The 22692-nt window shown below is 44.1% G+C and overlaps 1 protein-coding gene and 1 long non-coding RNA gene across 2 annotated transcripts in view; one reads left to right on the forward strand and one right to left on the reverse strand.

Moving 5' to 3' along the window:
- LOC110212874 (uncharacterized) lies at positions 1 to 12759 on the forward strand. Its single transcript, XR_013487472.1, has 3 exons — positions 1 to 4255; positions 11034 to 11162; positions 12553 to 12759. It is a non-coding gene; the product is annotated as an uncharacterized LOC110212874 (long non-coding RNA).
- The window catches only part of ZRANB2 (zinc finger RANBP2-type containing 2), a 26303-nt gene continuing 12671 nt past the window's right edge, over positions 9061 to 22692 (reverse strand). The window contains exons 5-10 of the mRNA XM_020992991.2: positions 22419 to 22495; positions 21768 to 21902; positions 17263 to 17432; positions 14700 to 14786; positions 12563 to 12721; positions 9061 to 11083 (exon numbers count right to left, since the gene is read on the reverse strand). Of these exons, the coding sequence (XP_020848650.1) occupies positions 11020 to 11083; positions 12563 to 12721; positions 14700 to 14786; positions 17263 to 17432; positions 21768 to 21902; positions 22419 to 22495 (692 nt within the window). The 3' untranslated portion in view covers positions 9061 to 11019. The remainder of the gene's footprint in view (positions 11084 to 12562; positions 12722 to 14699; positions 14787 to 17262; positions 17433 to 21767; positions 21903 to 22418; positions 22496 to 22692) is intronic.

The following is a 22692-nucleotide window of genomic DNA, read 5'->3' on the forward strand; positions in this document are numbered from 1 at the left end:
ACTTGCCTAGGGTCACATAGCCAATCTGTGTTACAAGTAGTACTTGAACCCAGGTCTTCCTGACTCTACCAATAGTCCTTTATGTAGTGAATCAAGCTGCCTCTTATTAAGATACAGCACGAATTCTTGTTGACATTTAGAACCATAGAACTTAGTATGTTAAAACTGAAACCTCTGCATCTACTTCAACCCTTCCCTTTGACAAATGAGGAAACCGGGGCCCAGACAGCTGAAATTCACTTTTCCAGGCTGACATTCCGGGCAGAGCTAGCTCTAGAATCCAGGTCAAAAGTACAGACAAACCCAGCTGCCTCCCAGGCACCTGCACACTTACAAGTCGGACCCTGGGGAGAGTGAAGGGGCTTGTCCAGTCCCCAGTAACTCACTGCACCCATCCGAGCTAATTAAAATAATAATGACTATCTAATGCTCTGCAAATCTCATTTCATTTCATTCTCACAACTGCCCTGGGACATGGTGCTATCATTATCCCTATTTTATAGATGAGGAAACTGAGGCAGAGAGAGGGTAAATGACTCACATCAGCTAGGAATAAGCACAATCAGCCTACAATTAACGGGCAAATTGTAAAATTGGGCAGGCAGCAACGTTCCTTGTTTCTTTTTAGGACTGCTTTGCTTTTGGGCTTAGTTTGCTTGTTTTTCATACAGGGAAGGAAATATATGCTGCGGTCTGTTCCCTGTTCTACCCCTCACATCAATAACCGGCTGGAGACTGAATCGGGAAAGAGACCGGAAGGCTCCATCTGGCTTCGCCTTTCGGGCTTCATCCTTGGCCGTTTTCTCTCGGCGAAGGCTGGAGCTGCATTTGTCTGAGACGACAGCACCACCCAGCGTTCTGTCGGCTAATCGCAGGACGCTGCTCCCGTCCAGAGGGCCCCGAGGCTCGGAGGAACCGCTGATGGAAACGAACGATGGTCACAGATCCTTTCAGTCCTCACCCAGTTCCTGTCCCTTTCGATGAGCTCTACTTGAGGAACCACCTCCTCAAGCTTGAAGGCGGCCATTTTTTAACGGTGAAATGTTGAAATTATTCCAAGAATTCAATTCAATTCAATAGCCGGTGGTCGGCATGGCCTCAGAGGCCCCTTCCAGCTCCCCCATCTGTGAGCCCATGAATTCAGTTAAACGAGCGAGCGCTTACAGTTTTCAAGGCACTATGCTAGGCGGTCACTGAACATAAAACATGGAGCTCTAGAGAGTCAAGAAGATCTGGGTTCGGATTCTTCCTCAGACACTTCCTAGCTGCCGGACCAAAGGCAAGTCATCTGCCCTTCCTTTGCCTCAGTTTGCTCATCTGGAAAGTGAGGGGTTGGACTCCAAAGGCCCTTCCATCTCTAAATGTGTGATCCCTTATGGGGTTTACATTTTATTAGGGCTATGCAATTTGCACCCAGATAAGTAAATATAAAAGAATGTACAGAGATGGCCAATGCTAAGAGCTGGGGGGTGGGGAGGTTTTAAGAACGGGTGGTCAGATTGGGACAGTTGGTGCAAAGGCAAAGAGGCTGCGGGCGTTACATCAGGCGAAGAGTCTACAGAGCGACGGGCCGCATATTGGATGGGGCATGAAGGGGAATAACGTCACATAAACCTGCCAAACTCAGGGGGAGCTAGATTGACAAGGATTTTAAACACCGGGTATAGAGTTTATATTTTGTCTTAGAGAAATCAGGGAACCAAAGAAAGCATTTGAATAGAGCAGCGACATCGATATAACCTTGTTCTGGAAATACGGATAAGGCAGCCGTGGAAGATGGCATTACACCAGGCAGAGACTACCCACGGGGCAATGAATGAGGACATTCCCCACGTGACCCTGGGGGTGGCTCAGCACCCTTTGGCCCCGTTGCTTCACCTTTAAAAAGAACACTTTTTGCTCGCCCTGTGGCCCTCTGTATGGTGGTTTTGGGATGCCTCATGTGACTGGCTGGCTCCAGCCATTCTTCACTTCATTCCTCAGGTCTCTTGTTGCCTGCCCCCATGAACATACCTTTTCCTTCCCAATCCAGCCTTAACTTTTCAATTCTCACACCAAAATGAAAACATCACTGCCTTTGTTACTGGGAAGGATGCATCCCTTTTCTCCCCTACGGTTCCATTCTCTATTCCTGGGGTTTTCCAAACCACAGCCTTCCTTCCTGGTCCCCATGCACCTTTTTCTGTCTCTCCCATTAGAACAGAAACTCCCTGAGAGCAGAGTCTATCTTAGCGTTTGTATTTGCACACAGTCAGTGCTTAAAAAATGATCTCCTGTTCATTCACTCATTTGTTCAAAGATTGGACCTGATGACTTCTGAGGGCCCTTCCATCTGTAAATCTATGATCCTATGAACCTATTACAGTAATCCAGGCAAGAAGTGATGATGAGGCCACCCCCCTCCCCATATCCAAATCTCCACCCCTAGACACTTTTGCAGACATCTTCATGAGTTACCACGGGGAAAAAAAATAGCACCAGACTGTCAAGCTTCTGTTTATGAGCAGAGGTAGACCGGTCCTCAGGGAAGCCCAGTGCCCAGGCCAAAGGCAAAGCTTTTCCAACTGTGTAAAGTAGGCAAGAGCTTCTGGCCCTAGGAACACATAAAGTACCACAGTGGAACTTCAGTGGAGACACAACTAATTCATGAGCACGGATACAATTCTGGAAGGAAGGAAGGACAATCTGAGTTCAAATCCAGCTACAGACCTTTACTAGCAGTGGGACCCTGGGGAAGTCAGTTAACCTAGGTTTGCCTCAGTTTCCTCATCCAATTTTGCTGAGCATTGGGAACACAAAAGCAATAACAGCCCCTGCCCTCAAGCTGCTTATATTCTACTGGGGCTGAAACAACAAGGTAACAGATGAGTAAATATCAGATACATTAAATTTAAAAGACAAAAGGATTCCAGGGAGGCACGAGTAGGTAGTGTATAATGAACTGGCCTTGGAGCCAGGAGGATGTGGGATGAAAGTAGACCCTGAGCCAGGTGGGGTCAGCAGCAACTCCAGCTGTAAATCATAGGGTCAATGCCAGTCTGCCTAGGCAGAGGAACCAAGATATTAAAGAAAAGGGTGGATTCCCTTTGGAAGATTTTACAGAGAAGTATAGACAAGAATGCATGGGAAGAGGAGGATGGAGGAATCGTGGCCTGCATCTGTGATGGAAATACCTACAACAGTGAAATCACAATCCACCATCTTACTGGTATTTCTGCATTGCCCCAAACAAACGGATGAAGCCATTTCCAATCCAGAAGTTTTTACTGGTTCAAATTTATCTTGAATCAGTTCAGTCAACTGACACTAAATGTGTTAGCTTTGTTAAATGAAGTTGTTTGTTATTCCAGAACTTACCAGTCTTGATTCCACCCCTTGGACAGCTCTCATATCTGTTCTCTGCATTCACCAAGTCACTGCTCGAGGCACTAGCACTCAGGCCCTCGTCCCCTTTCACTCTGCCTATTGCAGTAGCTTCCTCATTGGTCTCCTGGCTTCTAATCTTCTGCATCTTCAAGTTATGCTTTACATAGCTGCCAAAAGAATCTTCCCAAATTGCACATCTGATGATATCACTCTCCTTAAGAATCTTCAGTAGCTCCCTATTTTCCCTTGAGGAAAAAATCCAAACGCCTCAACTTGCCATTCAAGGGTGTCCACTCTCAGTCACCCGCCTGATTTCTAGACTCGTTTCTCGATTTTACTTTCCAACGAAACCAGCCTGTTTGCTGTTCCCCAAACTTAGCCTCCACTTTCCCCCTTCCCTTCATGCTTTTACATTGGTTGACCCCTCATGTGAGTTTAACATTTGCTGCACAATTTCGAACTGCATAGCTGCTCGAATCCAACAAAGTGAAGAATATTAGCTGCTAGTTCTTAGTTTTGCAAACAGTCCATCCTGTTGTGCCCAACAGAGTCTTGCACTCTGTGGACACTCAATTAACACTGACAATGCTGAGCTTAATTTTGGAGAGTGGAGGACAGAAAGGAAGAGACAAGATCATGAAGGACCTTGGGAAGACAGCCTGGAATAAATTGCAAGTTTCATGCTTCCAATGAAACAATCAATTGCTCATGCTTTTTTTCCTTAGTGACTGCGCACTTCTGAATAAATCCTGGCTCCAATGAGCGAGTGGAAATGCAGAAAGCAAAGCAAGGATTACCGACATCTGTTTGCTGACCTTGCTTGGTTATGAGCAGCAAAATGTCCCTGGACATTGAAGTTTGGATGGTTGCTACTTTGACTGGGTATTGGGTAAGTCAACTAAATGGGTCTTCAAGGAACTAAATGTTCATCGTGCATGCTAAAATGTAAGTTACTTGAGGGCAGAGACTGGTTTCATTTTTATCTTCATATCTCATTCACCTCATAGAATGCCAGGCACCCTTAATTAATGCTTGATGGCTGGCTGGATACTTCCATTTGCTGTGGCAATATTCACATGTTCAGTTGGGCCAGTGGGGGAATCCCACCCAGGCACTGCTCTTCTTCCTCCCACTGATTGGCGCGGGCTAACTAACATCCAAGTGACAGAGTAAGGATAGGCCACCAGGATGAACTGTGTCAACCAATAGGGAACCCACAGTGTCTGAAAGGATCAACTGAAAATTGTCTTAGCCTGGCAGAGCCCTTCAGCCTCAGCTACTGGCCTGGGTGACGACCTTGATGTCTGATGGATCCCAGAGAACTGAATGCACTCATACTCTAGAGATTAAGGGAGCCAGAAACTCCAAGGAATTCTTAGCTAAGGCCTGTCTTCGTGAGAGACATCACTAACTGGGGTACTGAGGGGTCCAATTTTATAGGAGTACATGAACAGCAACCCCTCCACATTTGTTTTCTTCTCCTACACTGTTTTTCTGAGCTCTGTCTGGGTAGCACATTTGATCACAGCATACCTGGGGTTTGGTGAATGCCCAGACCATATACAATGGAAGCACTAAGAACCTGCCCAGTTGCTCGATGCGGGACCATCTGAGGGCCACCTTCCTCTCCAATTAGGCCCCCATGGCCCTGAGAAATGGGCCTGAACTTCGCCCTCTTTTGTTCGTCCTTTTCAGCTGTGGGTGTGCCCCTTGAGCTCAAGCCATGGGTACCTTGGAGCCTAGGATTCTCGGCTGAGTTTTGCTGCCAGTCCAATGGGGAGGGCCTAAGAAGCCAGGGTTCCAGGAAGCTAACCCAGAGGGGCTTTAGACATCGAATTTTGTGGGACTAATCCTCCTACCCTCCCAGAGAGTGAGATGACATAGGGTTATATCCATGAGGTGATGGGAGAAACGTTTGTCTGTCCACTTTGGCTATGCCTTTGAAGTACATATTCCTCTGCAAAATCTAATCTTATTGGCAAATGGTTAAATGAAACTGGATGCTTGCACCCCTCAAGACTGGCCTACACTGTGTGCCTGTTTAGTGCTCATTCATCCCCAAAAGTTGCTTTTCTGGAGCAAACGCTTTCCTAACCAGAACTTGAGGACATGATTAATCTACAATGCATTAGGAAATAAAAAACGAGCACCCCCTGACCAGAATCATCAAACTGGACGTTTTATAAGCCACTTGGGTTTTCCAAGGAGTCTCCAACTCCCAGATTTGACACTAAGTCTTCCTGGGCACACTGTAGCACTCTCTTTTCAATCCTGTAGTTGTAAAGATTATTTTTTCCAACCCAAGTATAGAAGTTTTGCATTCATTTCTATGACTCTTTAGTTGCAGTTCACCATTAGCTTTGCCAAATATATGCCCTGTTCTGGCCAGGACAGGGTCATTATTCATTCAGTGTTATTTTTTTTTTTTTTAAAAACATGGTCATGCAGAATATTAGAAAGAGAGCTATCTTTTTCCACTCAGTTCATCATTCCAGCTCAGTGAGATCTTTTGCTATTCAGATCTCTCATTCAATGTGTTAACAATTGCAACCAGTTGCACGTTTTCTGGAAATTTATCAAGAAAGCCTTTCCCACCTTGATCTAAGGCATTGATGAATACATTGAGCTGGACAGGGCTTAACCCAGGCACCTGAGATACTTCACTCCTACGTCCAAGTTGACAGAGCAATCTGATCTAGCTTGACCACCATCCAGTCCACATATCGCATCCTGAGATGATATTCTTCCAGATGTCTTCTTAACGTGAGCATACTTTGTTCATAGTGCCAGACTTAGCAATCCAATTACCACCACCAAAAAAAGAGGCAGGTCTGACAGGAATGCCATGCTCTAGAGAGCTAGAGACAGAAGACACTTTGGGCTGTAGTTACGAGGAAAAACTTCACTATCTACAGAGATTACAAACTGAACAGAGTAGATGAAATCGCCAAGTAAGAGGAGTTGAAAAAGGATGGAGCCCCAAGACAGAGCCTTGGGGGGCCACCTGGTATGACTGTGACATGGATGAAGAACTGGAAAAAGGGATGGATGAGCAACTGGGCAGATAGGAGGACCAGGAAAGCAGCGGCACAAAAATCCAGACAGGACCCAGGAAGTAACCAAAGGCCAGAATTCAAGGTGGGGATCAAAACTGAGAAAAGGCTATGATTTGGTAATTAAGAGCCAGACAATTGTGGGTTTAGAATCAAGTGAGAAGATGTGGATTCATCTAGCAACTGGTAGATCAATCAAGTTAGTAATTTTTAAAGACAGAAGTGATAGGGGTATATTCGTAGACAGTAGAGAGGCAGCCAGTAGATAAGGGGAGCTCTCGTGTACCTCAAATTCCACTACATGGTAGTCACTATGAGGGGAGTAGAGGTGGGGCTGGGGGAGTTAGAAAGACAATTACCAAGACAATTTAAGGGAGTTAATTTGAAAAACCTGGTAGCAATAAATGCCTCCACTACCAAAAGTGAGAGTACAGAGCAGAACAAAATCATATTAGATTTGATCCAGACAAGTTGGCCGAGACAGCTAAGGAGCAAAGTCACATCAATGAAATATTCTGATTTTGGAACTTGACTGCAGTTAAGAATAAGTTAAGAAGGATAAGTGTAGACAAGAATTAAAGTCATCCCCTGCCCCTCCATTTTTTCCTGTTTCACTCCTTGTCTCTTCTCAGAACAGTTTCTTTCCACAGCTTGGTCCATCTTTCTCCCTGGCTCTAGGCAGCAGCCTCGAGGGGCCTGTTTCATCTCCAAGGTGAGTTTAGACTTCCTGGCACCAGGAAGTTCGTTTGAATTGTCCAAGTCGGAGACATTTGACTAGTATTAGCAGCACGGTTTCATTTATCCTCTCCCTTGGCTCTGGCTTCCAAGGAGTCTTCTGGCCAGTCAACCTTGCCACTGACCCCACCCCTCATTTTCCTCCAAGGGTGTCCCACCAAGCACTCCTACTCTTTGATCCTGCCCACAAGCACACTTAGGTGAATCCAATCTTGGGTTGCCAATGCCCTTGCTCTGATCCCTTTGGCTTCTGAACTTGCCTATGTTCTAACTCCTTTACCATTTGGCTTGGCCACCACTATTCTGACACTGGGCTCTTCCAGGTGGTTACGCAAGATGCTAGACTCGATGACCTCATTCCTCAATCTCTTTGACATCTTCTGTTCCTACTGGATACTCTCCTCTCAGGTCCATGACATCACTCTCCCATCTCTCTCAATGTCTTTTCATGGGGCTATCCATTACTATCAGTCTGTAACAGCAGCTACATTGCAGGTTTGCAAGGAGCTTCACATGGTTCCCACAACAACCTTGTGAGCTAAGTATTCCTACTTCACAGATGAGAAAACTGAAGCTGAATGATTTGTCCAGGGGCAGAAAGCTAACAAGTCTCTGAGGTAGGACTTGAATTCAGGTCTTCATAAAAAGGCTAAACTTTGAAGTTAACCAGAGAACCTAAGAGGTAGATATGCAGAGGGCATATATTGCGGGTCTAGGAGAGGGCCCATACTAAGGGCAGAGGGCATATATTGGGGGTCTAGGAGAGGGCCCATACTAAGGCAGGTAGAGCAGGGAAGCTGGATTATCAGCAGGAATGCCCTGTGGAATGCACCATGGAGCATCTAACAGGCCTGGAAGGTGAAGGTGTAGGGATTGTCTTCAGTACATTCCATCTCAGACTAAGCACCTCAGGTTTTCTCCACTTCTCACGGACCTCCTCTTCTCAAAAGGCATTACTCTGATTTAGGAGGTGCGGCTAGTTAGCACAGTGGATAGAACACTGAACCTGAAGTCAGTAAGACCTGACTTCAAATCCAGGCTCAGCTACTTACCAGCTCTGTGACCCTGAGCAAGTCACTTAACCCTATTTGACTCAGTTTCCTCATCTAAAATGAGCCAGAGAACGAAATGGCAAACCACTCAAGTATCTTTGCCAAGAAAACCCCAAACAGGGCCACAGAGCAAGATGACTGAAAAACTACTTAACCCTTCGTGCTTGGCCTACTGCGATAACCTCTCATCGGTCTCCCTGCCTGACTATGACACTCCTAACCCAGCTAGAGCCTTCCTAGTAGCAGAAAATCCTGTTTGGCCTTAAAAGCTATTGCTACAAAGCCAGGCCCTTCCTATGCTGTGGGCATCTCCCACCTTGCCCTGCCACATGCTCGGACTCAGTCAGACCTTGCAATGTAAGGTCCTTCTTCATGTTTGGAATGCTCTGCCCCCTCACAGATGTTCCAGGTTCCTGCATGCCCTAAATTCCGACGCCACCTTCTGCAGGAGGCAGGCCTTTCCTGGTGTGCAGATGCTAATGCCCACTCCTCTCAGATCATTTGCCTATTCTGTGTCTACACAGGATATTCATGTGGTCCCTAATAAAAATGTGAGTTCCTTAAGGACAACCCCCTCCTCTCCTGCACTTCCTTTTGGGGGGGGATGGGGGAGAATGGAAGGAAGGGCAGGTTTACTTCTATCCCTAGTACTTAGCACAGTGCCTGGCACAAAGTCAACTGCATGTTCACTGAATCAGAACATGACAGCACGTCAAAATGCCAAACAGATTGAGAAGTATAAATACAGAATGAGAAGAAATGAACCATTAAAATGTTGGTGAATTTAAAAATCAACATTAGTTCGGAGCTTGGTATTCTACATTTTATTTAACAAACACCACTCACTTGGCTGCTTGGTTCACAAGCTTTATTTACATTTGTCGACAGCATCATTTCTTAATGAAACAAACTAGTACAGTTTAGTGAAACTAAAGAAAATCATAATCGTCAGAATTCTCTGTAATCTACCATTTGCTAAATTCATAAACTTGCACTTGCTAAGTACAGCAAAAGATAAGTATACAAAACACAAGAAGAAACCAATGGTAACATGTAGCTTCTAGGAGATCATTTGATCTTCACAATTTAGAAGGTAAGACTTTCAAGAAGTCAGAGGCACAATTACAAGAGGCTAAGTGTTCTTGTGCAATCTACAACTACATTTAGCAAAGAAAAGTGTGTGTGTATATACATGTGTGCGTATGTATGTATGTATGTGTATGTATGTATGTATGTGTATGTAAGAAATTGTGAAGTTAAATTCTTTGCAAAAAAGATTATCAAAATACTTCTACCTAAAACATTTTGCTTTCATTTTTAGATCAGTCCAAGAGAAAATTAAAACTAGTTTATTTTGAAATCAAGAATGTAATTTTGCTCTGGTTGCCTCCGTTTGTTAATTATTTTACTATTTCTGCTCAGTACTTTTACGTCCCCTTATTCAAATGACCCAACTGTTTCTTTCTCTTTTCTTAATGACACAAAGGCACCAAACTCAATTGTTAATTTCCTTCCCCATACTTACCTTGCAATGCCACTCGTAGAAACTGTTAAGAGAAACCCCCTCCCCTTTATAAACCAGAAGGCAGACTCAACGGAGTTCCAGAGACCAGATTTTGATACAGAAATCAAACAAATTCCTGAAAGCATTTTAAGCCATAAGTAATTTCAAGTGAATGGGGACAATGACAATTTCCTGTCACATCATGTAGGAACATTCATTTCTACTTCACAAGGAAATTCCATGCAGTGCATAAGAATAGTGAAATACATCAGAACCCATGGCTAATCCCCCCTGAGTGCACGGACATCAGAATGACTGGCTAGCCTTACAACATACACTCTTTTCACACAAGAGAAGTTCTATTTCCCAGGTCATTTCTCATTTTCCTCTTCCTTAAGGAGTCTCAGATTTTTAGCCCTGTTTACCCAATCATATATGGGCTTTCACGAACATGTCACATCCAAGCTCTTTGAAAAAACAAAACAAAAAGCCATGAGCTTACATTCACCACTATAAATCAAAATTGGAAATGTTAACATGGCCAAAAGGCCGCATACGAAGTTTTTTCCTTAAATAGCTGTGCCACAGATATGAACACGCAAGAGATAAAACTCTTGTATCAGACTGAGTGTCTAACCACCTCCCCCAATTAATTCAGGGAGAAACAAGCCATCTCCTCCAGCAACTTAGCATAGGGCCTGACCACTGTCTTAGGATGCAGTGTTGAGGAAAAGTGAACGGGGAAAACACAGAGCCACAGTGATCTCCAGCCATGATGGTGCGCTTCTCATGGATCTCTACAATTTACTATTGTTGAGCATAATTCTAAACTAAGTGTCACTTTGACAAGGTGACTATATGAAGACTCATTTATCTCCCACATTGTCAGGACTGCCTGTTCCCATCTAGCTCCCACAGTCACTGCTGGTATGCCCAAAGCTCAGGAAGCCTCAGGAACTTTTGCTGACTCAAACACTAAAGTCGGCAGATTCTTTACCATCAGGAAATATTTGGAAATGAAGAACAACACGGTCTAGAAAACAAAGCTCTCTTGCAAATTAGAGGAAACATATAGTTTTAAATAATAGAACGATAAACACATGACAACTATTTGGGGGGTATTATGGCTTAAAATGCTCATGTACTTTTAATTTCAAGAATGAACACAGCTGGAGTTTTCCAGAAAGCAATGACGGACATGCACCTCTACTAGCAGATTAGCACTTCTGACCAAGTAAGACACCAAACTTCTTAAAAATATGCTTCATGCACTGTACTGGAATTTTTTTTAGGTGTAAATTTTAATACATTATTTCTTTTTAGAGCTTGAACGGGAACCCGAATGGGATGATCCAGACGATGACCTGCGGCGCCTGGAAGATAAAAATGGAGAAAGCGTGCGAAGCATTGAGTGGGCGCTGACCACGAGCAAGCAAACAAAACACCTTGATGGTAAAGGGGGCTTATTCTACACTGGGACTGGGTCGACCAGTCTGTCTAGAGGTCGAGAGGAGGTGGAACTCGGGCTTTCAGTCTGTGGTATTAACAGTACAATCTTAATGTACAGTTTCAGGAATAAAAAATGAAAAATAAAACTATTCCATTTCAAAATATAGCCAGCTCTCAATTATTTAGAACAAGGAAAGAAAGAAAGCCCATCCTGGCAACCAAACCGGGGAATGCTCATGGCCAGTAGTGGTTTTTACAGACAAGCCCTCCAAGATCCCTGCCCACTCAGATTCATTTAATTTCTAGGGCAATGCGAGCTATCGATGTAGCTGTCATTCAGACTTCAGCAAGGCTTGGTCTTGTCTTCTACGATATATGTAGTGCAAGATTTTAAGAGGAAAAAAAAGCCAAGCTAGGGAGAACGATGATGCTCCTAGCTACCTAGCACCCGTGGGGCTTAGCTCTGGTGACCTTCTGTCTTCACTCGGGCTGACCTGACTGATGGACCGTGGTGAAAGGCTCAGGAAGTTGATGGGACAGTAAACGAGGTAGCCTAAAGCCGAAGGTTAGAATGAGAAGCCAGGAGATTGGAAACAGAAAAAACAAACAAACAAAAAAAACCTTCTGCCAGGCAAGCATGGGATAGCAAAGACAGAAAACAGAGTGTGAGTGTGAGCTGCCTCTGCATTCACTGGGGCACGGAGGGTCTGCATCAGAAGGGACTAAAGGGGCCTGAAAAAGCAAACCACCCAGCTCGCTGCCAGAGAGACTCCAAGGAGGCAGATGGGGGGTTATCTAGCCCAGAGTGCTGGGGGCGACAAGGACAATTGCCAACGTCCTCCAGCAGGGATGGAGTGGACAGTGACTGAGGAAGAAGGGATCAAGAGACAAAGGGAAGGAGCTGAACAGGGTGTCGAGAAGGAGACCAAAGGAGGACGCACAGGTCTCTTGGGGAATCCCCCGAGCCACATTCTCACCCATCCCTAGAGTGAGCAGGGGCTTGTTGGGCAGAGAGCCTCAGGCTCCTGACAGGCAATACCAAACCGAAGCCAAACTCCTGGGTTACCATTAGCTTCGTCCTTTCCCTTGCTTATTGAGAAATGGGCTAAGGAATAGTGATAAAAAATAAACTAGAACAAAAAAGAAAATGGAATGGAGACAAAATCCATCCTGGAACAAGGTGGGGAGTTAGCTATAGCACTAATACCTAAACATTTAAAAATGTTCAAACAATGGGCAATCTGACCTCTATCCTTCCTAGACAACAAAACTGGGCTTAAAACAAAATGGCATTATCTTAAAATTAGAAAAGAAAGTGACTCAAATTCAACCCTTTCCCAAGCCTTTAGTAAAGGTATTCCACACTCAAATACACCCATTCTTATTTCTACAGAAACCCAAACCTTTCGGGTGACCGTGATCTGGTGCGTCTTTTTTTGCGATCACCGGGTGAAGAAGATCTAGAACGGCTTCGTTTTCTGCCTCTCTCGGGAGATGATGAAGAACTTGAATAAGATCTTTTTCGTGGGGAGGAAGACCCCCTGTGGGACCTGGAGCTGGATCTTTATTGATTGAGAAATAAATTAAACACTTAATTAAATGACAGAGCCAAGAACCGATTATTTAGCTATCAGATCCAAGACTGATCATAAGTCTACAATCTCCTAAGGCAAACATACTTACTGCTTCCTCAACAGAAGACTCTGGTTCACCCATGAACATAAACTAGTATTTAATGCCAAGGTTTTAAAACTCGCATCTCTTACTGCACTATAAATAGGATGCATTCTTGGTTATTTTATATTTGCATCAGACTAAATTTTTCCTTTCAGTCCTACAAAAAAGGGAAGCAAAGGGGGAATGGAAAGCACAATGCACACTACAATGAAACATGTAATTGTGCATTTTAAAATGAACTTTTAAAATTAAACTTTCCCATTTAAGAAGAGCAAAAACCACAAAATACCTTAAAACAACTTCCTGAGGATAAGAAAATTATTAAATCCGTTTGAAATGAGGCAACTTAACACAAGTTGCAATTGAGAAAGCAGGGATGGCAGTGAGAGAGAAGAGGGGAGGGAAGGAGAAAGAAACAGCAAATGTGTCAAATCAGCATATACTTAAATGAAAATAGAACCAATAATTTACTAAAACTGCTTTAAAACATTTACAAATCTCATTCAAGAAACACTATTCATGAAATATGACGTGTTGACATTCACATGTTTTACTCAGGGAAAAAAGTACATATTTTTAAGTGTAATAACTATTTTCATTCTCACTTACATAATTATGGCTGAAGCATTTAGCTCAAACATCCCAAAAAATTCACCTTTGGGCTGAGATTAAGAATAAAAAGCCCAAAAGGAGAATTCTTTGGAAAGTTGTGAGCAAGCAAAAATGTGAGGGTAAGAATGGAGGCTGCTCCACTGTAAACTGGGGGAAGCTGCAGCACTCACTTACTAAGTGACCTCTAGAGGGGGCCCCTTTCAAAACCCAGGCTGGCCCTTGCAAGCAGAGAGAACACGATGGCTTTCTAAAACCTGGGAGCAATGGTGCCCAGGCCTGTGACTCACACTCTTCTTAACTGCGGTAACACCTCAGGGAACTCTTGGAAAGACTAATGCCGTGTCTGGCTTCTGAGTTTGAACACTTATTTTACCAAAAAAGAAAAAACAAAACCCATGTTGTTAAGCTTTGATGGGGGCATCTGGGATTCTCAAAGTTGTCTTCTATTTCTTGCTGGGGGCCTCTGTAAGGCAGGTCTCAATAAATTATCTTAACAGATTAAAAAAAAATTGCAGCTTTAGACTTCACTTTATTTCCCCTCCCCCCAATATTTTCACAGTAAAGGCTACTTAATGCATGCTCCATCAGCACCATGGTTCTTTCTAGAGGAGCTGCCAACCTCACAATGTGCCCCAGTGCAGACACTGGCTGCAGGGCTGATGTCTACTGCTGAGGCCCAGCCTCTTTTATGTGAAATGTCCTGGACAGTGGAATACTCCAGAAGCATCCTAAGTGAAGCCAAAACAGGAGGGAGACGAAAAAGGGGCCTCAAAAATGTCTCAAAAGGCAGTTGTTTTGGATTTCACTGGAATTACAACAGAGGGGAACTATTCTTGCTCCAGATAGGATTTCTAAGCTAAGCAATAATGGGTAGTCCTTTCCTTGCTCTGGCCAGGAGGCATGAAATTCTTCCTCTCATTAGAGGTGCTGCTAGCACAACCTCGGCATGCCGTATTGAGGGCTAAATGGGAGGTCCAATTTGACCATGATGTCCTGCCTCATCAGATTGTACCACCAACATAACAAATCGTCATTTAAATTTAATCATGGGAATGTCTTGGCACACTGCTGGCAATGGAAACATTTCAGGGTGAGAAAATTAAGCTGAGGCAAGAGCATTAGTTTTCTAATGCCAACATAAAATTGACAAGTAAAAGCAAAACAAAGTTGTCAAAGCAGCAGCAGCAGCTACGCCCTCTGGTGCCTTTTCATATCCTCTCTGCAGGGCAGAGTGAATGCTACCTCATTCACCTGGATTTCGACCCACGAGATCTCGAAAGTTCTCTGGAACTGGACCGAGACCTTGACCGGGAACTGGAGGAGCTTCCTGAACGGGACCTGGAACAACATGGAAGGGGTTTTTCCAGTATCACTTAAGTGAGCCTTGGGCTATGAACACTGAAGGGAAGATGCACAAGACATCTGACTTTCATGCAACAAGACAAGGATCTGGGATACACATTATCAAAACAAGCATTAAGAAGAACCTTTTCCTTGTATGCCTTTGGCAGAGCTTACAAGGACTTGTGAACCATCACCACTATCCTAGTTATTTTCAAATTTTATATATTAAAACAAAAGTTAAAATGAACAGAAACACCAACTTTCCTCAAAATTCCTCCAAACTCTGTAAGAATATAGGAAGATGTCACTACCATCACTATAACAAGAAACCAGTGTTTCTCTAGGTTGGTGACTAAAAATTCAGGTTCACCTTTGACTTGCATTAAGCCCAACTGGGGAAGTGTGACCTGCATCTGTGGGGATTCCCCTGTCTTCCCACTTTTCTTTATGACTCAGCTGATGCTACTTCTAGGTTGACTCACTTCTATTTCTAGTTAGTAAGAAGATGTTAACAGGCTGGTCTATCTTCTGCTATCTGTTTCAATCAAGACTACTTTATTGAAACACTGAACAGAGAGAAAGCTAATCAAGTCCATCTTGTGGAAGTGCATCCATTTAAGCCAGTTTTTATTTCAGGTGCCTTTAATACAGGATATTAGGAAACAGAAAAGCCATGCATTCATATTAAAAATACTTATTAACCTACCATCTCAAAGCCAAATTTTCTAATTTGTGCCAAAGAATAAGACCTGAAGAAATAATCCTGTGGTGATCTTAAAAACAAAATTTAAAAACCTTTTTGCTTCAAGAATGCTTTCAGTTTTTATTAATGGTTGAAAAATAACATGTAATAATATTTTATTCCTTATCTGCCACTATAATTTATTACCCATGTCATTACTTCATAAAGCATACAAAGTTACTTGAAAGAAATAAATCATGTAATTTAGGGCACTGATGATTTTCTACCTGAAATTTTCTCTTCAGTCACAGAATTTAATTACATCAGCGAATGACTATGGATAAATCCACAATACCAGAGGGAAACCCACTCAGTCTTGCATTGATCTCACTGTACCTAGGTATTACGAAATTACAAGTTATACTCAGGTACAAAACTCCAACAGAAAGGACAACTAGAGAAAAAGAAGGACACAACTGCTGATTTCTACCAACCGGCTTCTCTGCAGGTCAGCTTAACTTCATGCTTAATTATCATTTAGATGAAACACGTTTTCACTGTGCACAACTTGTAACACAAGTACAACAAAAACCAGGTCCGCCAGAAAGTGACAGGAACAGGAAGGAACAACCACCAAAGAAATCCTAACTGCTCTGAGTCAGTGACAGCTAAAAAGTAAACGAGTTTAACTCAGCTCTTGGAGTCTGGACAAGGCTTTCAAAACCACCCACCCTCCCCCAGAGCAAGGCTGCACAATCTCAGACGTCTGCTGTCCTTAACAGTCTGTAGGGAATCACTGACAGAAGACACAGACAGACACACTAACGACAGGAGACTCTGCGCCTCCTCTGATCTTTTCACTAATTCTCCACTGTGTTATGAAACATCACCCCAAACTTAGAAAGTGCTCTTTAATAAGCAACGGCTTCATTTAAGAGTCTTATCTGAATGTTTCCATCCCACCTACTCCAACCCTTGGAGAGAAGTGAAAAAAACCCCAAAGGAATAAGCATCTACACAGCACCCACGATTTGGCAGGCAATGGTTAAATGTTAGGGATACACAGGAAGAATAATAACACAACAACCGTCACGCTGACTTCAACACAGCACTCAATAGTGTGTGCCAGATGCTGTGCTACGTGCTTCACGACTGTCATCATCAGATCCTCCCAACAGCCCTGGGAAGTGCTATGATATCCTCATTTTATAGATGAGGAAACTGAGGCAGACAGAGTTCAAGTGACTCGCCCAGGATCACACAGCTAGTAAGTGTCTGAGGCCAGATTCAAACTCAGGTCTTCCTGACTAAGTGCGGAGCTTTAACTACTGTGCCATTCTGGCAGCCTATCCTCAGGATTTTCATCAAACTTAAAGTTTCTTCACAATTAGAAAAAGAAAAAAAGACCAAATGTGTCTTGCACATTAATTAATAAATGTAGATATACGTGACTTTAATTGTCCATTAAAGCTGAACAGTCTCACATCTAGTATTTCATTTGTACTCTTCCCAGTTCAATTATTTCAGTAAAGGAGGTACAGGGCTAAAATATACAATACCTTCAAAGGAAGCCTCATTTTAAATCTTAATTTTGGAGAAGGGTTGTATAAAAACCACATTAACAGATTAAAAAGTTAAGTGCGAGAAAGGAAACCACTTGTTATCAAAGATAAACTCTTTAAAATAAAGTTGAAACCTTAATTCAATCAAGGAAAACCAAAATGTGTAAATAAAGAAGTTAGATACTGACATTTTGCCTGGTGTTACCCTTGACCTGTACCCGTTTACCTGGACCTAGACCTTGAGCTTGAGTGAGAGGATGAGCGTGAGGAAGATCGGGAGTGGGAAGACCGAGACTTAGAGCGACTTCTTCCGTGGGATTTCTTTTTACTGCCATCTTCCTCTTCACTGGCATCAAGATTATATTTTGATAGATCTGCATCATCTTCATCCTCATCCTAATGAAAACATATCCATCAGAATCCGTTAGGTTTAGGAATCTAGGCATCAACGTAACAAAAACTCTTGTCCTGTGTGTCTGGCACAAGCTGCTTAGAGACAGATCTACTGCTTATCTCGGCAGGCTGGCTCAGAGGAATTGAAATCCAAAAGGCAGCTCCCCTGCTAACTGAGAACTCACTCTGAAACAAGCCACTTCTATGAAGAATTGAGAATTTCAGGACAAAAGAGAAATTCCCCAGTAAGATTAAAACGAGGGTACAAAGTTCAATTTCAGGGCTTAGAACTAGAGACAAGTCAATGGTGGGATGGCATCCTCAGAGACGAGGTCATCCTGGCAAACGGGGCCAGGTCCCCGTGTGACAAAAGGACAACCTCTCACGGTCCAGCTGGGGACAGAACTAAGAGATGCTGCCTCCATTATCTCTAGAAATCCTTTCTGAGCATCCCTCTCAGTCTGGTCAGGGGTGAACCAGACAGTCTTTTCTTGTTATTGAGAATTAAAGACCCATTCCCTTCTAATTTGACCACTGTAAACAAGATAAAACTTTCTTAGCTTTTGAGGACAGCCCTCCACGATCATGACTGTCAATGTCAACAAAATGATATTCCTAATAATCAGCATTTATATAGTGTATGTGATCTAATTTTTATTCTCATAATAACCTTGAGAAGTATATTATCTCAATTTGTTTGCTGTTCAGTCGTTTCGGACTCCTCGTGACCCCACTGGGGGGTTTCCTTGGCAAAGATGCTGAAGTGGTTTGCCATTTCCTTCTCCAGGTCGTTTGACAGATGAAGAACTGAGGCAAACACGGTTGAGTGACTTGCCTGAGGTCACACAGCTAGTGAGTATCTAAGCTTGGATTTGAACTCAGGTCTTCTTGACTCCAGGCCTAGGGCTCTATCCACTGCACCACCTAGCTGCTTTACCCTCATTTTACAGATGAAGAAATTGAGGCAGGCAATGGTTAAGCGACTTGTCTACATTCACAAGTCAGCGTGCTAGTCAGTGTCTGAGCCCGAAATTGAACTCATGTCTCTATCCACTGTACCATGTAGTTGTCTCTAGAATCTAATTAAGTCTGATATACAGATAAGGCTTTCTATTCCAAGAAGAACAAGGACCTTAGACTAGGATACTATTCAATATTATAGATCAATATTTCTGAAGAAAAAAAAAGATTTAGAACTATATGCCTCCTGTCTCATTTGTGGTTCCATATAATATCTTCAAATGCCAAAGCAGTCAGAGCAAGGAGGCAGCCCGGTGATCAGGAGCTCTCTGCAAGGACCAACAGAGGGGTCACCCGATACACATGGGGCCAAGTTAAGGCAACCTTTCTAGGCCTGCACCAGGCCCAGCTGGCAGTGTGGGTGGAGGGCTATTATTTCATGCCTCCCCATTTCCACCAGGGTTCAGGCTGACACAACTGGAATAGGGTTCTGGGAGGGTATAACATTCCATAAAACATAAAAAAGGGGAGGGAGTGTGAGTGTGAGTGAGTGTGAGTGAGTGAGAGAGAGAGAGAGAGAGAGAGAGAGAGAGAGAGAGAGAGAGAGAGAGACTGAGAACACTGTCTACTCAGAAGGTTTACTGGTATGAGGAAATCCAGGCACCTGGGGAGGAAGTGTAGAGCAGAGTACTGAGCGTAACAAAAACAACAATGGAAAAAAGGAACTGAAGCACATTTATTATCATTAGGGCAGAAATTGGAAAGAGCCGAGTTCAGCAAACATCAGCAGCATGAGCAGGTTGTGCAGAGGTATTCCAGAAGAGAGGAAGGGGCTTCAGTGTCTGCTACAGTCTGGACTTCATCCATCCAAAAGTGTGAAAATCAGCAAGAGGGCATTCTAGTTTGGAGCCGATTCTCCTAACACAACAATCAGATACTGGGGTAATATGATGATAACCTTAGGTGGCAAAGGGGTAGAAGAAGAGAAATCCAGCCCTCCCACTTGTGATGGAGAAGAAAAGGTAATGTAGGTACCATGTGACCTAAATGTGGGGAGATAAGGTTTCAAACGGTTTTGAAGAAGGGATGGTAGGATACCAGGGACTACAATTCTGCATTGGAAGTTGGCCAAAGAGGGGGAGGAAACTCTCCAGAATGAAATTCTAAACAAGAAACAATTCTGAGAAGGATCAAAAGGACCGTTGTCTCCGAAGATCAATGTGAATGCTCTGATCAGCTTAGATAAAAAGTAAGAGAAGCTGGCAGTGAGGCTGGCAACATGAGAAGGGCAGCCTGGGTCTGTGCCAACAGTCTCGGAATTTGAGACGGGATGATTAAAAAGTGGCCACAGAAAGAAGGCAGGGTGTTTAATAAGAATTACGCAGCCCTCCCTCAGGCCAGAAGATGGACCTTTGGCTGGCAAAATAAAGAACAAAAATGGCTCAGAGGGACTTAACACCTGAGAGAAGTAAGGTTACAGCGCCTCCCTGTGACGGAGAACTTTGAGTCACCTGGCCCCAACTGACAACATCCTCTATTAAAAATCACACTTGCTAACATGTGCCTGTTCCTGCTACATGTGAGGCACAGTGTGGAGCACTTTGCCATTATCATCTCAACTGATTCTCACAACAACCCTGGGAGGTGAGAGCTTTTATTATTCCATTTTACAGGCAAAGAAACAGAGGCTAAGTGACTAGCTAAGGTCACCCAGCCAGTCCAGTCTCCCTGACTCCACCTCCTGCCCTCCAGCTGACTCCCCTTTGCCATCAGAGGATGTGACTGCTGAGCCACCTTCAGGGACATTTAAAAGATCCTAGAGAATGGAAGAGGGCCGCAAGACTGAAGAAAGACAAATGATGGGGCAAAGAACAGACATTTACAAAATACAGGTGAGTCTGGCCTGGACACCCAAGTAAATTCTCGAATGGACCATTAAAGAGACAAGGGACTGTCTAGAAAAGGAACAACTTCATGGCCCCTTTCAAGTTACCAGACCTGATCCAGGGAATGCTCCAAGTTTTTGTAAAGCACATGCACACTTCTTCTGGAGCAACAAAGAGATGGAACATAACAAGGTTGGTCCAAGTGGCCACGACATCTGCATTCAAAAAGTGTAATCCTGAAAGGTTCAATGGTGACTTGGCAGGTGCTGCGGGTGAGCAGCCTCTAGGAATCTACGTGCGCGCGCACGCACCCACACACCCTTTTAAAAAAACAGCAGGTTCGGATGAGAGAGCCAGTGACCCACTTCTGAAACAAACAGGCGCTTCGGAGCTGGGAGCTCGTCAGGGACTAAGCGTGCCACAAGAGCACGATCGAGTACTCAGAAATGGACGGTCACTCTTCAAGAGTCAAAAGTCTCTAATATGCCAGCTCAAAAAAGCCCAAACCAAACCAAAACCCACGAGACAGGCAAATCCCGGTTAGGTAGCCCTTTGAGAGGCTTGGAGGCCTGAGAGGAGCTGGCAGTGGGACGTGGTGGCCCAAAGAGCTGTGGGCATCAGAGAGGCCAAGCTGCCGGAGTCGGGGGGGCCTTGGCCCCTCTGCACTCCTCCTGGGTCAGGTGAGATCCTGACTCTTACGTTCCTTTCTGGGGACCGCCTTTCATCAACAATGATCAACCACTGAGTGCCCAGGGGGCAGAGCAGGCTGGCAGCTCCATTCATTCCCCTGCAGGAGACCAAGAGACAGGAAGTCTGTTTCCTACTTTCTGAAGGGCTCTCATGTGGAGGAATTCTCTTCCTAAGCAGATGGCAGAAGCAGGAGCAAGCAACAGGGGCGAGAGGCCAAGTCAGGCTTTATGCCAGGAGACACCTCCTCACAATGAGAGCTTGTCTGGAGAAGGCTCGGCAGGAAAGGATGCCCCCCTTCAACAAGCCAGCGCTGAGAGAACAGGGATGAGCCCCCAAACCCCGAGGAAGCGGAAGACAAAGAACCAAGCTTAGATCTGACAGAGCGTCAAACGGACCCGTGGGACGGACGAGCCAGCTGCCGAGGCCTCCGCGCCAACACTGAGCCCCAGGACCGTGAACAGCACCTGCCTAAAAAGAGACCGGGGGGCCGCAAACCCACACAGAGCTTTCCCCTGACTCCGAGCATTCAAGGGGAGAAGGGTCAGGGGCTACCCATCTTAGATGAGAAGCTGTGAACAGAGACATCTGGAGTCTCTTTCAATGCTGGAAACCTACGATTGTGAGTTTAAGATTCAGCTTTGCCACACGCTTATTCTTGTAATCATGGACAAATTACTCTAAAACGAGCCAAAATGAATGACTCTCCTCCAAGAGCGGTTGTGGAGAGTGCTATATAAAAATGAGCTACGGCTAGTTTTCTATCACGTGGGAAACAGTGCTAGAGAAAGCAGAACGTTATTACCTCATCCAATTTATATTTGGACAGATCTTCATCCTCATCCTCTTCTTCTCCCTCTGATTCTTTATCTTCGACTTCCTTTAAGATTGAAGCAGGTCCAACTGCTTTCCCTCTGTACTTTTTCTTTTTCCGACCAAACTAGAGAAAAACACAAGTCCACAAGGGGATTTCTCCCTAGCCAACTAGAAACATGTCTGCTTTCAAATTTTCAATAACAACGACATACTGAGTTGTTACAGTGTGATTCAAGCTCCCTCCCCCCTCCGAATACTAAGACTGCATTTTCTCGCTGTTGCTCAGTCATGTCCTCTTTGTGACCCCGTCTGGGACTTTCTCGGCAAAGATGGGTTGCCCTCCTTTCCTTCTTCAGCTCATCTGGCAGATGAGGAAACTGGGACAACCAAGGTTAAGTGACTTGTCCAGGGTCACACGGCTAGGAAGTGTCTAAGACCAGACATGAAGCCAGATTTTCCTGACTCTAGGTCGAGCCTAAAAAGGTATTCTCATAATCCAGAAAACAGAAATGAAATTCTGTCAAAGAAAAATTAAACACCAATGTTCATTTGCCTTTCTTTGCTCTCTAGATACACCTCTGAAGTTCTACTTTGATCTTCCAATGCACGTTCCATTTTAGTGCTATCACATCAGATTTACCTCGTCATACTCTCCATCAGATTCTTCTCGTTCAATATACTCCACATTTTCTCTTTCATTAAAACCTCCACCATAGCCTAAAAAAAAAACAACACAAAACCCCAATCCAAGTTTTTATCATATGCTTATGCCTTTATAGCTATAAAGATTATCTGCTTATCTATCAAATGGTCTGAATTTTCTGGTTCCGTGAATCAGAGCCATAGGAAGTGCCCAGAGCTAAAGCCAATCGAACACCCTCCCTTTCCCCTTCTTGCTGCATCCTGGGCTCAGG

The sequence above is a fragment of the Phascolarctos cinereus genome, unplaced genomic scaffold (genome assembly GCF_003287225.1).
Source record: "Phascolarctos cinereus isolate Bilbo 61053 unplaced genomic scaffold, phaCin_HiC Scaffold_5;HRSCAF=322, whole genome shotgun sequence".
In the NCBI taxonomy this organism is placed as follows: Eukaryota; Metazoa; Chordata; class Mammalia; order Diprotodontia; family Phascolarctidae; genus Phascolarctos; species Phascolarctos cinereus.